Source organism: Typopeltis vanoorti, chromosome 7 (assembly GCF_054136105.1).
Source record: "Typopeltis vanoorti isolate ZY-2024b chromosome 7, IOZ_Tvanoo_1.0, whole genome shotgun sequence".
Lineage (NCBI taxonomy): Eukaryota > Metazoa > Arthropoda > Arachnida > Uropygi > Thelyphonidae > Typopeltis > Typopeltis vanoorti.
Window position 1 is genome coordinate 18,216,825 of NC_143555.1, and position 12,084 is coordinate 18,228,908.

Below are 12,084 nucleotides of genomic sequence, written 5' to 3' on the forward strand. Positions count from 1 at the left end.
GTTAACTCCATCTAGGACATGTGAAATTATCATCATCAGACCTCCATGGAGTCAAGAGACTCATTGCAGGAGGTCACCCCCCCCCACTCTCACAAGCACAGCTCATTATACCTTTAACTTAAATGCATTCACTGTCTGTGCACTCAAAAACACTTTCAGAGAGTGCATTCCAATCTACCACTCTCCATGCAAAAATCTACTACTCACCTACTTGCTCACACCTTCCTTATATAGCTTCCAGTAATGGCCTCTTGTTCTCCTCCTGTCTTCAGACATTCTGTGAAAAATCTATCCACATTAATCTGATAATTATCCCTTACCAATTTATATGTTCTGATCGCTTCCTCCCCCTTCTTTATCCACTAGGCTCTGAAATTTTGCATTCTCTCAGTCTCTCCTAATACTTCACATTTCAGAAACCAGAAACAAACTTAGTTAATCATCTCTAAACCCTCTCCATCAACTCATCATCCTTTTGAAAATCAGGCAACCATATCTCTGCACAATAATCCATATGCAGCCTGATCAGGGCCTTGTGCAGCAGAATCATAACAGCCTTACTCTGCATCATTGCTTTAATCCATTTATTTATTTATTTATTCATATGGAGTTTCCTTCCTTTTCTCCCTCGGTTTGCCTGCTTGCAGGATGAAAAACCCCAGATAAACTGGGGGGGGGGGGGGGAACCCTGCTGTTCACTCTCAAGGCCGGCTAACTTGGCTATGGCTGAGGAAGATCCTTAAGTTCCTCGCGTTGGCAATGGCATCGAACCCAGGACACATGGTTGCGAAACGCAAAGCCACTAAGCTAACCACGTGGGTCTTAATCCATTGTGTTCTCCTCTTAATTTTAGCAAAATGTCCCCAAAATTTCAAGTCCTTATCCACCATCACCTCCCAGATCTTTCATCTCCTCCACCTCCTCTAAGATATCTCCAACAGTCCAATAATCTATATCCCATCTTTGTGCTCCAAATTTTAAAACCTTACACTTAGCTATATTAAAGTGACATCCCCACATGCTTGTCCATTCACACAATCTATTCAAGTACTATTCTCCACTTCACACCATACTTAGCATCATCTGAAAACAATTGTACATCACCATTCAAGCCCTTCCCAATGTCATTTACATACAAATTAACAACAATGGCTCCAGAACTGACTCCTGTGGCACACCACTAGCGACTTTCCTTTTTTGGGTTAGTGTCCCACATACACAACCTGTTGATACCTAGCTGTTCCATCAAACAGAATTCTGCTGCTGTTAACCCAGTTCTTATTCCTTGTCCTCACTAGTTTCTCTAACACGATGACTAATAACTCCACATAAGCAGATTGGCCTATACAGGGGTAGTCTGAAAAGTTCTCAGCCTCGACCATAGGTGGCAACACTATTGGCAAGTTTTTTTTGTTTTAGGTTGATACATCTGTCATAAGCATTCATGTGAAATTGCAAGTCATTCTATCAATTAGTTTGTTTTATAGAGCTGTTTGAAGCAAAAGTGTTGTCTGTATCCCTTGAAATGGATAAAATTGAGTATTGTGCAATTATAAAATTCTTTTTAAAAGAAGGTTTAGCACCAAAAGAAATTCATATGAAGTTCATAAAAGTTTATGGGCGCACTTCTCCTTCATTTTCAATAATTAAGAAATGGGCTACCGAGTTTAAACGTGGCTAACCAGCCTTGAAGATGATCCACGTGAAGGACCTCCAAAAACTGTAACAACACCAGAAATCATTGATCAAGTGCACGATATGGTATTGGATGACCGGTGCTGCGCTTGCTCACAGCAAATCAAAAATGCAGTCACATGAAAATCTCTGAACAGTGCTTGGAGCATTCAATTCCTTATGTACCGCTTGCTCACTCATCATCAGTGGTTCCTTCCCATTCCCAAGTTCTGCATTATTTTACAATCACAAGGATGGAATACTTTAATGAACTGCTCATTAAACACCTCTACTATATTCTCCACATTGTTTATCATTCTCCCATTATCACTGACTACATTCTCCCATTATCACTGACCAACATCCTCCTGTAAACCTTCCTTCTACTGGCCACATGTCAACAAAAAATCCCTAGGATTTCTTTTAGCACCATTTACTGCTTATACTGCACTTTCGCTACACTTACCAGGTGAGTCACCTTCCTTGTTTGCTCTTTGTACTCCTCACGTAACTGATTATTGCCACTCATCTTGTGCTACCTCCGCAATGCCTTTTTTGCCAAATTGTATGCTTCACCTCTTCAATCTTCCATCCTACACTTACTTTATTTAATCTTCTGACTTTTGGAATACACTCAACATTGTCTCTGCAAGATAGTTCCTAAGTAGAGACCAAGTGGTACTGATTCTTTCCCATTCAATTCCTCATTCCATGAAGTTGCTGCAAGCCACCTCCTCAATTTGTCATAATCACCTGCATCCTGATATGGCTGGTCACCAACCAGGTGATTACTTCATGGCCACTTTCACCAACTGGAGGAAGATTTGACAATTCATTTACAATATCTTCTGATGGGATAATCAAATCCTAGATCCTCGATCATTGTGCATCCTCTGTTATGTACTGCCTAAGACAGCTGTCCCTCAAAACCTCAAATTCATTTTCTTTGGTTTCAGACACCACATTCCAGTGTATATTACCATAATTGAAATTGCCTGTAATGATCACCCTTTTTTTTTTATTTGTCAGACTAATTTGCCTAAACATTTCCTTCTCGTCATCATCTTTCACATTATCAAGCCTATAGCAACACCCTACTAAACATTTCATCCTGTTCACCTCATTCTAACTAATTTCTGTTTCTGTAAGAAGTCCCACTTCTTGGATATGACTCTTCCATACTTCACCTGATTATTCCTCTAATAATCACTGATATCACACTTCTCTCCAAGCTTAACTGTCACCCCCACATCTAGTACACTCACACATCTATTCCCAAAACCATCTACACTTCTCATGCAGTGTCTCTCTGTCCACTGTGATTTCCCTACACCCACATTTCTTATCTGGCTTGTGTTCCTTCTCTCTCCATTTATAAAGTCTCCTACCTTACTTTCTTGCTCTTCCATGACACCTCTTGCTTCCTCATGTCTTCCATTCACTTCAGTCATTTTCTCTTGCAATAACAGTTTTGCTATCTGACCACACTAACTCCATTTAAATGTAGCCCATCTCTTTTATACGGCTGTACCTGTCCCTCAAATTCATCCCACACATTTACAAAATGAACTGCTTTTTCCTCACAGAAGTCTGCTAGGATACACTTCAACCATTCATAATCTTTGCTCGCCTTCCCAACTCATCATTATCATACTTCGGCAGCACACTTTTTCACTCTCCTTTAACATTTGTGCCAACTACCACTACCAACTCTTTTGCTCTCATACTCCTCTTATCCAATGTTTCAATCACTCTGCTCCCCCCTCCATCCCCAGATTGTTAATCTCCTTTACCTACTCTAAGATATCCCCATTAATCCTGTACTCAGCATCCCATCTTTGCTTCCTAAATTTTAAAAACTTACATTTTGTTACATTAAACTGACATCCTTACACACTCACTCATTCAGATCTATTTCTACCTTTCAGAAAATGAGCCTTGGCACATTTTCACTCACCACACCTCTAATCATCAAATTAATTTCCAGTGCTTAAGGGTCAAAGCTGTATAACTGAGAGGAGACCTCCACATAGCCTTTAAAGGAATGTGAAGAACCGACCAGGGCTTCTGACCTAATGTCCAATCCTCACCTTCTCGTGGTGCACCCTGTTGGGTATCTACTTTGATACTGAACGAACGAGGATGGGCTGGCAATTTGGGATTTAGCCGACCAAATTGTATTCTTATTGGTTAAACCAAAATAAAAAATGATGGTACAACATGACAAAATTTCATGCCGGCTTGGGCGTCACCCGGTTAAACAAGGCCCCCGTTGTTTTCGCCAGGGAACCAGGGCGAACAGCGAAAAGTCAGCTACTGGAACAAATCTGAAAACAAACCCCAACTCAACATCACCAGAGTTAAAGATCGGTACTATCAATATAAGAAGACTGAATGGCAAAGAAATGGAGCTAGCGGAGGAATTAGATAAGTACCAGATCGACATAATAGGGGTGACTGAAACAAAAAAGACCAAAACTGGTGAGATCTTTCTGAGCAATAAATACAAAATGTTATATTCAGGCAATGACAATCAAGGAAAAGAAGGAGTTGCCATAGTATTCAACACAAAATACGAGGCTAATCTTCTTGAATGGCAGTCAGTCTCAAGTAGAGTAATGTGGGCAAATATGAGAATGGGGAACTGGACAATGAGACTTATTTGTGCCTATGGTCCCACAGAAGGTTCTACTAAGGTAGAAGTGGAGGAATTTTTTGAGGCTTTAGAAAAAGCAACTGACACAATGAAAAAGGAAAAGTTGGTCCTTGTTGGGGATCTAAATAGTAGAGTTGGAAATGATTGTGAGACATACAAAAATATTTTGGAAAAATTTGGAGAAAAGAGCAAAGCTAATAATAATGGCAAATATCTGTTGGATTTCTGCTCAGGACATGGACTGGTTATTACTAACACCATGTTCCAACATAAAAATGTGCACAAATTCACATGGTGAGAAGAGGCTAGGAATAAGAAAAGTCTCATTGACTATGTTATTGTTGATAGTGATGTTTTCTCCCTGGTGCAGGACACCAGAGTGTACAGAGGATTTGAAATTGGAAGTGATCACTATTTAGTCTTGAGCAGGATAAAATTGAATTTCATATTGAAAAGAATAACATGTAAGAAAGTTTTAAAGCGAATAAAAGTTGAGCAGCTCTCTGATGTGAACTGTAGACTAAAATACAGAAATATTATTGAAAAGAAAATGAAAGAGTTTGAGAACAGGAATCAAACCTTGGAGATTCAGTGGCAAACTCTGAAGGAAACATTGATTGATTCTGCCAGAGAGGCATGTGGTGAGGTTGTGTGCAAGGATAAAAAAATCAGAACTCCCTGGTGGACACAGGAAGTTAAAGAGGCAGTGAAGGAAAAGAAGAAAGCATATCAAAAGTTCCTGGCAAATAAGTCAGCTTTTACTCTTACAGAATACAGAGACAAATGTAAGAAAGCTAAACAGTGTGTAAAACTAGCTAAACAAAAGTCATGGGAGGACTTTGGCAAGAATATAGAAAATAAATATCACGAAGGTGGCAAAATATTCTGGAGGTTGTTGAAGAAGCTTAGGAATGGAGGAAAGAGTGCTGTAAAAGGAGTTAGAGATGATAAAGGTGAAATGAAAACAGGAGAAAAAGATATCCTTGAAGTATGGAGTAATTACTTTGAAAAACTGCTAAATGAAACAAGCAGTGATGACAGCACAGTGATAAAAAAACACTGACCAGGCATGCAGTCAGGAATACATATCCATACTTGAAGTAGAAAAAGCCATCAAAGGCTTGAAATGTGGAAAGGCAGCAGGAGTAGATGATATTCGACCAGAAATGCTGAAGTATGGTGGTATAAGAGTCTTACAGTGGCTGCACTGCATAGTTCAGAAAGCCTGGACAGAGGGACGAATTCCCGATGATTGGAGTAGAGCTCTCATAGTACCCATATATAAAAAGGGAAATAAAACTGAATGTGAGAATTACAGAGGTATTTCCCTACTGAGTGTTCCTGGCAAGATCTATGCAAGTATACTTGAGAAACGGTTGAGAAGAATTGTGGAAGAAAAGCTTGGTGAAGAACAAGCTGGATTCAGGCCAAATAGAGGCTGTCAGGATCAGATCTTCACTTTACGACAAATAGTTGAGAAAGCATGGGAATATAACAAAGATCTGTATTTAAGTTTTGTCGATTTGGAAAAGGCATATGACAAGGTGCCAAGAGAGAAGCTATTCAATACGCTCCAGTTATATGGTGTCAATGGGGCATTATATCAAGCAATACTTAGTCTTTATTTGAGTTGTGAGTCAGCAGTTAGAATTGAAGGAAGTACAGGAAGATGGTTTAATGTTAAATCTGGTGTGAGACAAGGATGTACATTATCCCCTCTGTTATTCATTATCTATATGGATCACATTATGAAGGAATGTGGTATTAAACCTGATATCAAAATTGGAGATGTTAATGTCAGCTCTTTGCTTTATGCGGATGATGTTATACTTCTAAATAAATCCGCTACAAGTCTGCAAGATTCTCTGACTAAATTGAATAGCTGTTGTAATAGATATGGTATGAAGGTCAGCAATAAAAAGACAAAGACAATGAAAATAGGCAGAATCATTGAAAATGTCAACTGTGTTGTGAATGGAGAACCTGTGGAACAAGTAAAACATTTCAGCTACTTAGGCACAATTTTTACTGAAGATGGTAAACTAAATATAGAAATAAACAGAATCAGCAAAGCTGGTATCGTGGGAAGTCAATTGAATAAATTTATATGGAATAAGAGAGAAATTAGTCGGAACACTAAATTAGCTGTATACAAGACTGTGTTCAAACCAATTTTAACTTATGGATCTGAGAGCTGGGTCAGAAGTAAAACACTTGACCAAAGACTAGAGACCGCAGATATGAGAGTCCTGAGAAAGATTAGAGGCGTGAACAGATGGCATCAATGGCAATATCATATTAAAAATGAGGATATTAGGAAAGAACTTGACATTGTCAGCATCCAGGAATGCGTTAGCAGAGCTAATCTCAGATGGTATGGTCACTTAAATAGAATGGGCGAGGAAAGATTAGCAAAACAAGTGTTCTCTGCCAGGTTGGCAGGAAAACGACCCAGAGGAAGACCAAGATATAGGTGGATTGATACGGTACAAAGTGCCTTAGACGATAGAAATATAAGATCTGATAATGTTGGAGTCTTGACAAGTGACAGACTTATTTGGAGGAAAATTGTAGATAGGAAGTTTGTAATGATGTAATTTTTTCATGTAGTACTGTCATATCCTGTACACCCCTTGAGGGTACATGGCAGGAATTTGATGATGATGATGACATTGTTACTCTTAAATCATTTGATATTTCTTTCAAACATTTTGTTCTATTTTTCCTCACATTTCAATGCGGATCTGTAATTCTCCTCAGTTCATTTCTCATGTGTTTAATCTCTTGCCTCAACTTTACCAACTTCACTTCCATCTCCTCAATTACTTTTTCACTGCCATTTACACCAGTTGCATTTTCACTATTTTGCACGTCCACTGTCTTACCATTACCATTCAAGCACTCAACTCAAACCCATACCGTCAATTTCACTTACTCCTGTAGCTACATACATTATCTTTTGCCCATTACTGCCCACATTCAATGACATTTCATAATCCATAAGCATCTTACACCTCTTGCACATCCAAACTCTCTCATCTCCTATTAATCCTCTCCACATAAATATCTTCAATCTCTCTCTCCCCAAGCATTCACAGCACCTCACCATTTTTGAAAAAGCTATGCCACTTGCACTCATATTTTGCACAGATCTACATCACACCACCATTTCATGGAATGACATGATACCTGGAGTCTAAAATCATATGAATAGTCACAGATCACCTCATTACATTTAATGTGATGTTTAATATTCTTAATTCAGATTCTTATATTTTTAAAATCAAATAACTGAATGACTGAAGATGTTTGTATGTAAATCATGCTAACTGATTTTAATATTAGGTTGAAGAGGTGGTTAGCAACACAGGCTGAACGTGAAGAAGCTGAAGCCAAAAGGAGGAGGGACAAACTAGAAAGATTGACTTCTCTCCCAAATCATAGTTTTTGTGATCCAGTTTATGATAAGCAGCGATCAGAACTCCATGAACAGATTGATAGTGCTCTCATGCAAGGTAATGTAGCTTAGTAATCATAAAGTCTCGAATATTGATATCAGAATTTATTTTCAGCATTTACTGATACAAAAAAAAAAAATAATCATCATCATCATCATCAAATTCCTTACAACATGTACCTTTAAGGGATGTACAGGATGTGATAGTACTACATGAAAAATTTACATCATTACTATCTTCCTATCTACAATTTTCATCCAAATCAGCCTGTTACTTGTCAAGACTCCAACATTATCAGATATTATATTTCTATCATCTAAATCACTTTGTACTGTATCAATCCACTTATATCTTGATCTTCCTCTGGGTCTTTTTCCTGCCAACCTGGCAGAGAACACTTGTTTTGCTAATCTTTCCTCGCCCATTCTGTTTATGTGACCATACCACCTGAGATTAGCTCTCCTAACGCATTCCTGGATGCTGCCAATGTCAAATTCTTTCCTAATATCCTCGTTTTTAATATGATATTGCCATTGATGCCATCTGTTCACACCTCTAATCTTTCTCAGGACTCTCATATCTATGGTCTCTAGTATTTGGTTAAGTGTTTTACTTCTGACACAGCTCTCAGATCCATAAGTTAAAACTGGTTTTAACACTGTCTTGTATACAGCTAACTTAGTGTTCCAACTAATTTCTCTCTTATTCCATATGAATTTATTCAATTGACTTCCTATCATACCAGCTTTGTTGATTCTGTTGTCTATTTCCATATTTAATTTATCATCTTCACTAAAAATTGTGCCTAAGTAGCTGAAATGTTTTACTTGTTCCACAGGTTCCCCATTCAGAACACAGTTGACATTTTCAACAATTCTGCCTATTTTCATTGTCTTTTTAATGCTGACCTTCATACCATATCAAGTTATTCAATTTAGCCAGGGAATCTTGCAAACTTGTAGCGGATTTATTTAGATGTATAACATCATCTGCATAAAGCAAAGAGCTGACATTAACATCTCCAATTCTGATATCATGTTTAATACCACTTTTCTTCATAATGTGATCCATATAGATAATGAATAAAAGAGTGGATAATGTACATCCTTGTCTCACACCAGATTTAACATTAAACCATCTCCCTGTACTTCTTTCAATTCTAACTGCTGACTTACAACTCAAATAAAGACTAAGTATTGCTTGATATAATGCCCCATTGACACCATATAACTGTAGCGTATTGAATAGCTTCTCTCTTGGCACCTTGTCGAATACCTTTTCAAGATCGACAAAACTTAAATACAGATCTTTGTTATATTCCCATGCTTTCTCAACTGTTTGCCATGTTGTGAAGATGTGATCTTGACAGCCTCTATTTGACCTGAATCTAGCTTGTTCTTCATCACGCTTTTCTTCCACAATTCTTCTCAACTGTTTCTCAAGTATACTTGCATAGATCTTGCTAACAACACTTAGTAGGGAAATACCTCTGCAATTCTCACATTCAGTTTTATTTCCCTTTTTATATATGGGTACTATTAGAGCTCTACTCCAGTCATTGGGAATTCAACCCTCTGTCCAGGTTTTCTGAACTATGCAGTGCAGCCACTGTAAGACTTTTATACCACCATACTTCAGCATTTCTGGTCAAATATCATCTACTTCTTCTGCCTTTCCACAATTTCAAGCCTTTCATGGTTTTTTTCTACTTCAAGTATGGATATTATTCCTGACTGTATGCCTGTTCAGTGTTTTTTACCACTGTGCTATCACTGCTTGTTTCATTTAGCAATTTTTCGAAGTAATTACTCCATACTTCAAGGATATCTTTTTCTCCCATTTTCATGTCACCTTCATCATCTCTAACTCCTTTTACAGCACTCTTTCCTACATTTCTAAGCTTCTTCAACAACTTCCAGAATATCTTACCACCTTCTTGATATTTATTTTCTATGTTCTTGCCAAAGTTCTCCCATGACTTTTGTTTAGCTAGTTTTACACAGTGTTTCGCTTTCTTGTATTTGTCTCTGTATTCTCTAAGAGCAAAAGCTGACTTATTTGCCAGGAACTTTTGATATGCTTTCTTTTTTTCCTTCACTGCCTTTTTAACTTCCTGTGTCCACCATGGAATTCTGATTTTTCTATCCTTGCAGACTACCTCACCACATGCCTCTCTGGCAGAATCAATCAATGTTTCCTTCAGAGTTTGCCACTGAATCTCCAAGGTTTGGTTCCTGTTCTCAAACTCTTTCATTTTTTCTTCGATCATATTTCTATATTTTAGTCTACAGTTCACATCTGAGAGCTGCTCAAATTTTATTTGCTTTAAAACTTTCTTACATGTTCTTCTTTTCGATATGAAATTCAATTTTATCCTGCTCAAGACTAAATGGTGATCATTTCCAATTTCAAATCCTCTGTACACTCTTGTGTCCTGCATCAGTCAGAAAACATCACTATCAACAAATAACATAATCAATGAGACTTTTCTTATTCCTTGCTTCTTCTCTCCATGTGAATTTGTGCACATTTTTATGTTGGAACATGGTGTTAGTAATAACCAGTCCATATCCTGAGCAGATATCCAACAGGTATTTGCAATTATTATCATCTTTCCTCTTTTCTCCAGATTTTCCCAATGATTTTTGTATGTCTGACAATCATTTCCTACTCTGCTATTTAGATCCCCAACAAGGACCAACTTTTCCTTTTTCATTGTGTCAGTTGCTTTTTCTAAAGCATCAAATTCCTCCACTTCTACCGTAGTAGAACCTTCTGTGGGACCTAATAAGTCTCATTGTCCAGTTCCCCATTCTCATATTTGCCCACATTACTCTACTTGAGAGTGACTGCCATTCAAGAAGATTAGCCTCGTATTTTGTGTTGAATACTATGGCTATTCCTTCTTTTCCTTGATTGTCATTGCCTGAATATGACATTTTGTATTTATTGCCCAGCAAAATCTCACCGGTTTTTTTTTTTTTTTTTATTTGTCACCCCTATTATGTCGATCTGGTACTTATCTAATTCCTCAGCTAGCTCCATTTCTTTGCCATTCAGGCCTGTTATGTTGATAGTACCGATCTTTAACTCTGGTGATGTTGAGTTGGGGTGTGCTTTCAGATTTGTTCCAGTAGCTAACTTTTCGCTGTTCGCCATGGTTTCCTGGTGAAAAGAACGAGTGCCTTGTTTAACTGGGTGATGCCCCAGCCTGCATGAAATTTTGTCAAGTTGTACCCTGATTTTGTATATTGGTTTAAGCCAATAAGAATACAATTTGGTCGGCTAAATTCCAAATTGCCAGCCCATCCTCATTTGTTCAGTATCCAGGTAGATACCCCAAAAAAAAAAAAAAAAAAAAAAAATTCACTACATCATTCCTCAATATATTATCTCTAAAAAGTACTACCAGCTTAAGAAGTTTTGAATGACCATAGAGTACTGGGGTTTATATGTTCATGTCCTAGAAAGTGTAATTAGTGCCTATTGACAGAAGATGTATACACTTACTATAGTGAATATATGGGAAGCAGTGCATTATACAGCAAGAGGAATAAGTATCGCTTTCTCTAGAATTAGTTTTTGGGGAATAAATACTTTCAAAAGTATGGCATTCAGTAGGAATAGCTACAACTTTGGGACTATCTGCTTTCAGCATACCTCTTAAGAATTTGATTGCTGTGTGCCCGCCCGCCTGCACGTGTGTGTGTGTGTGTGTGTGTGTGTGTGTGTGTGTGTGTGTGTGTGTGTGTGTGTGTGTGTGTGTGTGTGTGTGTGTGTGTGTGTTTAAACATTGCTGGTATTTTTAAATTGATTATGCCACTGCTTAATATGCTGATACTTATTTTTATTTTTACTTACAGGCATGGAGAGGTGTTTATTGAAATAGACTATATTTTAACCAACAGAAAATGTTGTCTCCAAGACAGATATAATCAGTAGTTTCAATACAGTTACTGACCGTAGATTAGTGAGATCAGAAATTGTTATCAGAACACAGAAACTGATTAAAAGTAAAATATTCTGTTAATTTACCAAATTTGGAAATAACTCTTAAAAAAAAAAGAGAGAGAGAGAGAAGCAAAGTTTGATAATAAAATAAATAAATAAATATATCAGTTAATGCCCGTATAGGGAGTGGGTGAAGCCATTTTAGTCCTATCTAACTTTTGGGGACTGAATGGGCAGTTCAGTCTCCACTGGTAGCCAATCAGAGATAGCTGACCAAAGGCTAACAATAATTTAAGTGGCCACAGTGAAGAGACAGCACAACAAGTTCTGCCATCTTGTGGTCCT

General features: G+C 37.7%; 1 protein-coding gene across 3 annotated transcripts in view; it reads left to right on the forward strand.

Moving 5' to 3' along the window:
- The window catches only part of LOC150104519 (splicing regulator SDE2), a 231,629-nt gene that overhangs the window by 75,744 nt on the left and 143,801 nt on the right, over positions 1 to 12,084 (forward strand). For all 3 annotated transcript variants that reach the window (XM_090395712.1, XM_090395714.1, XM_090395713.1), the window contains exon 4: positions 7,676 to 7,845. In XM_090395712.1, coding sequence (XP_090251838.1) covers positions 7,676 to 7,845 — 170 coding nt within the window. The remainder of the gene's footprint in view (positions 1 to 7,675; positions 7,846 to 12,084) is intronic.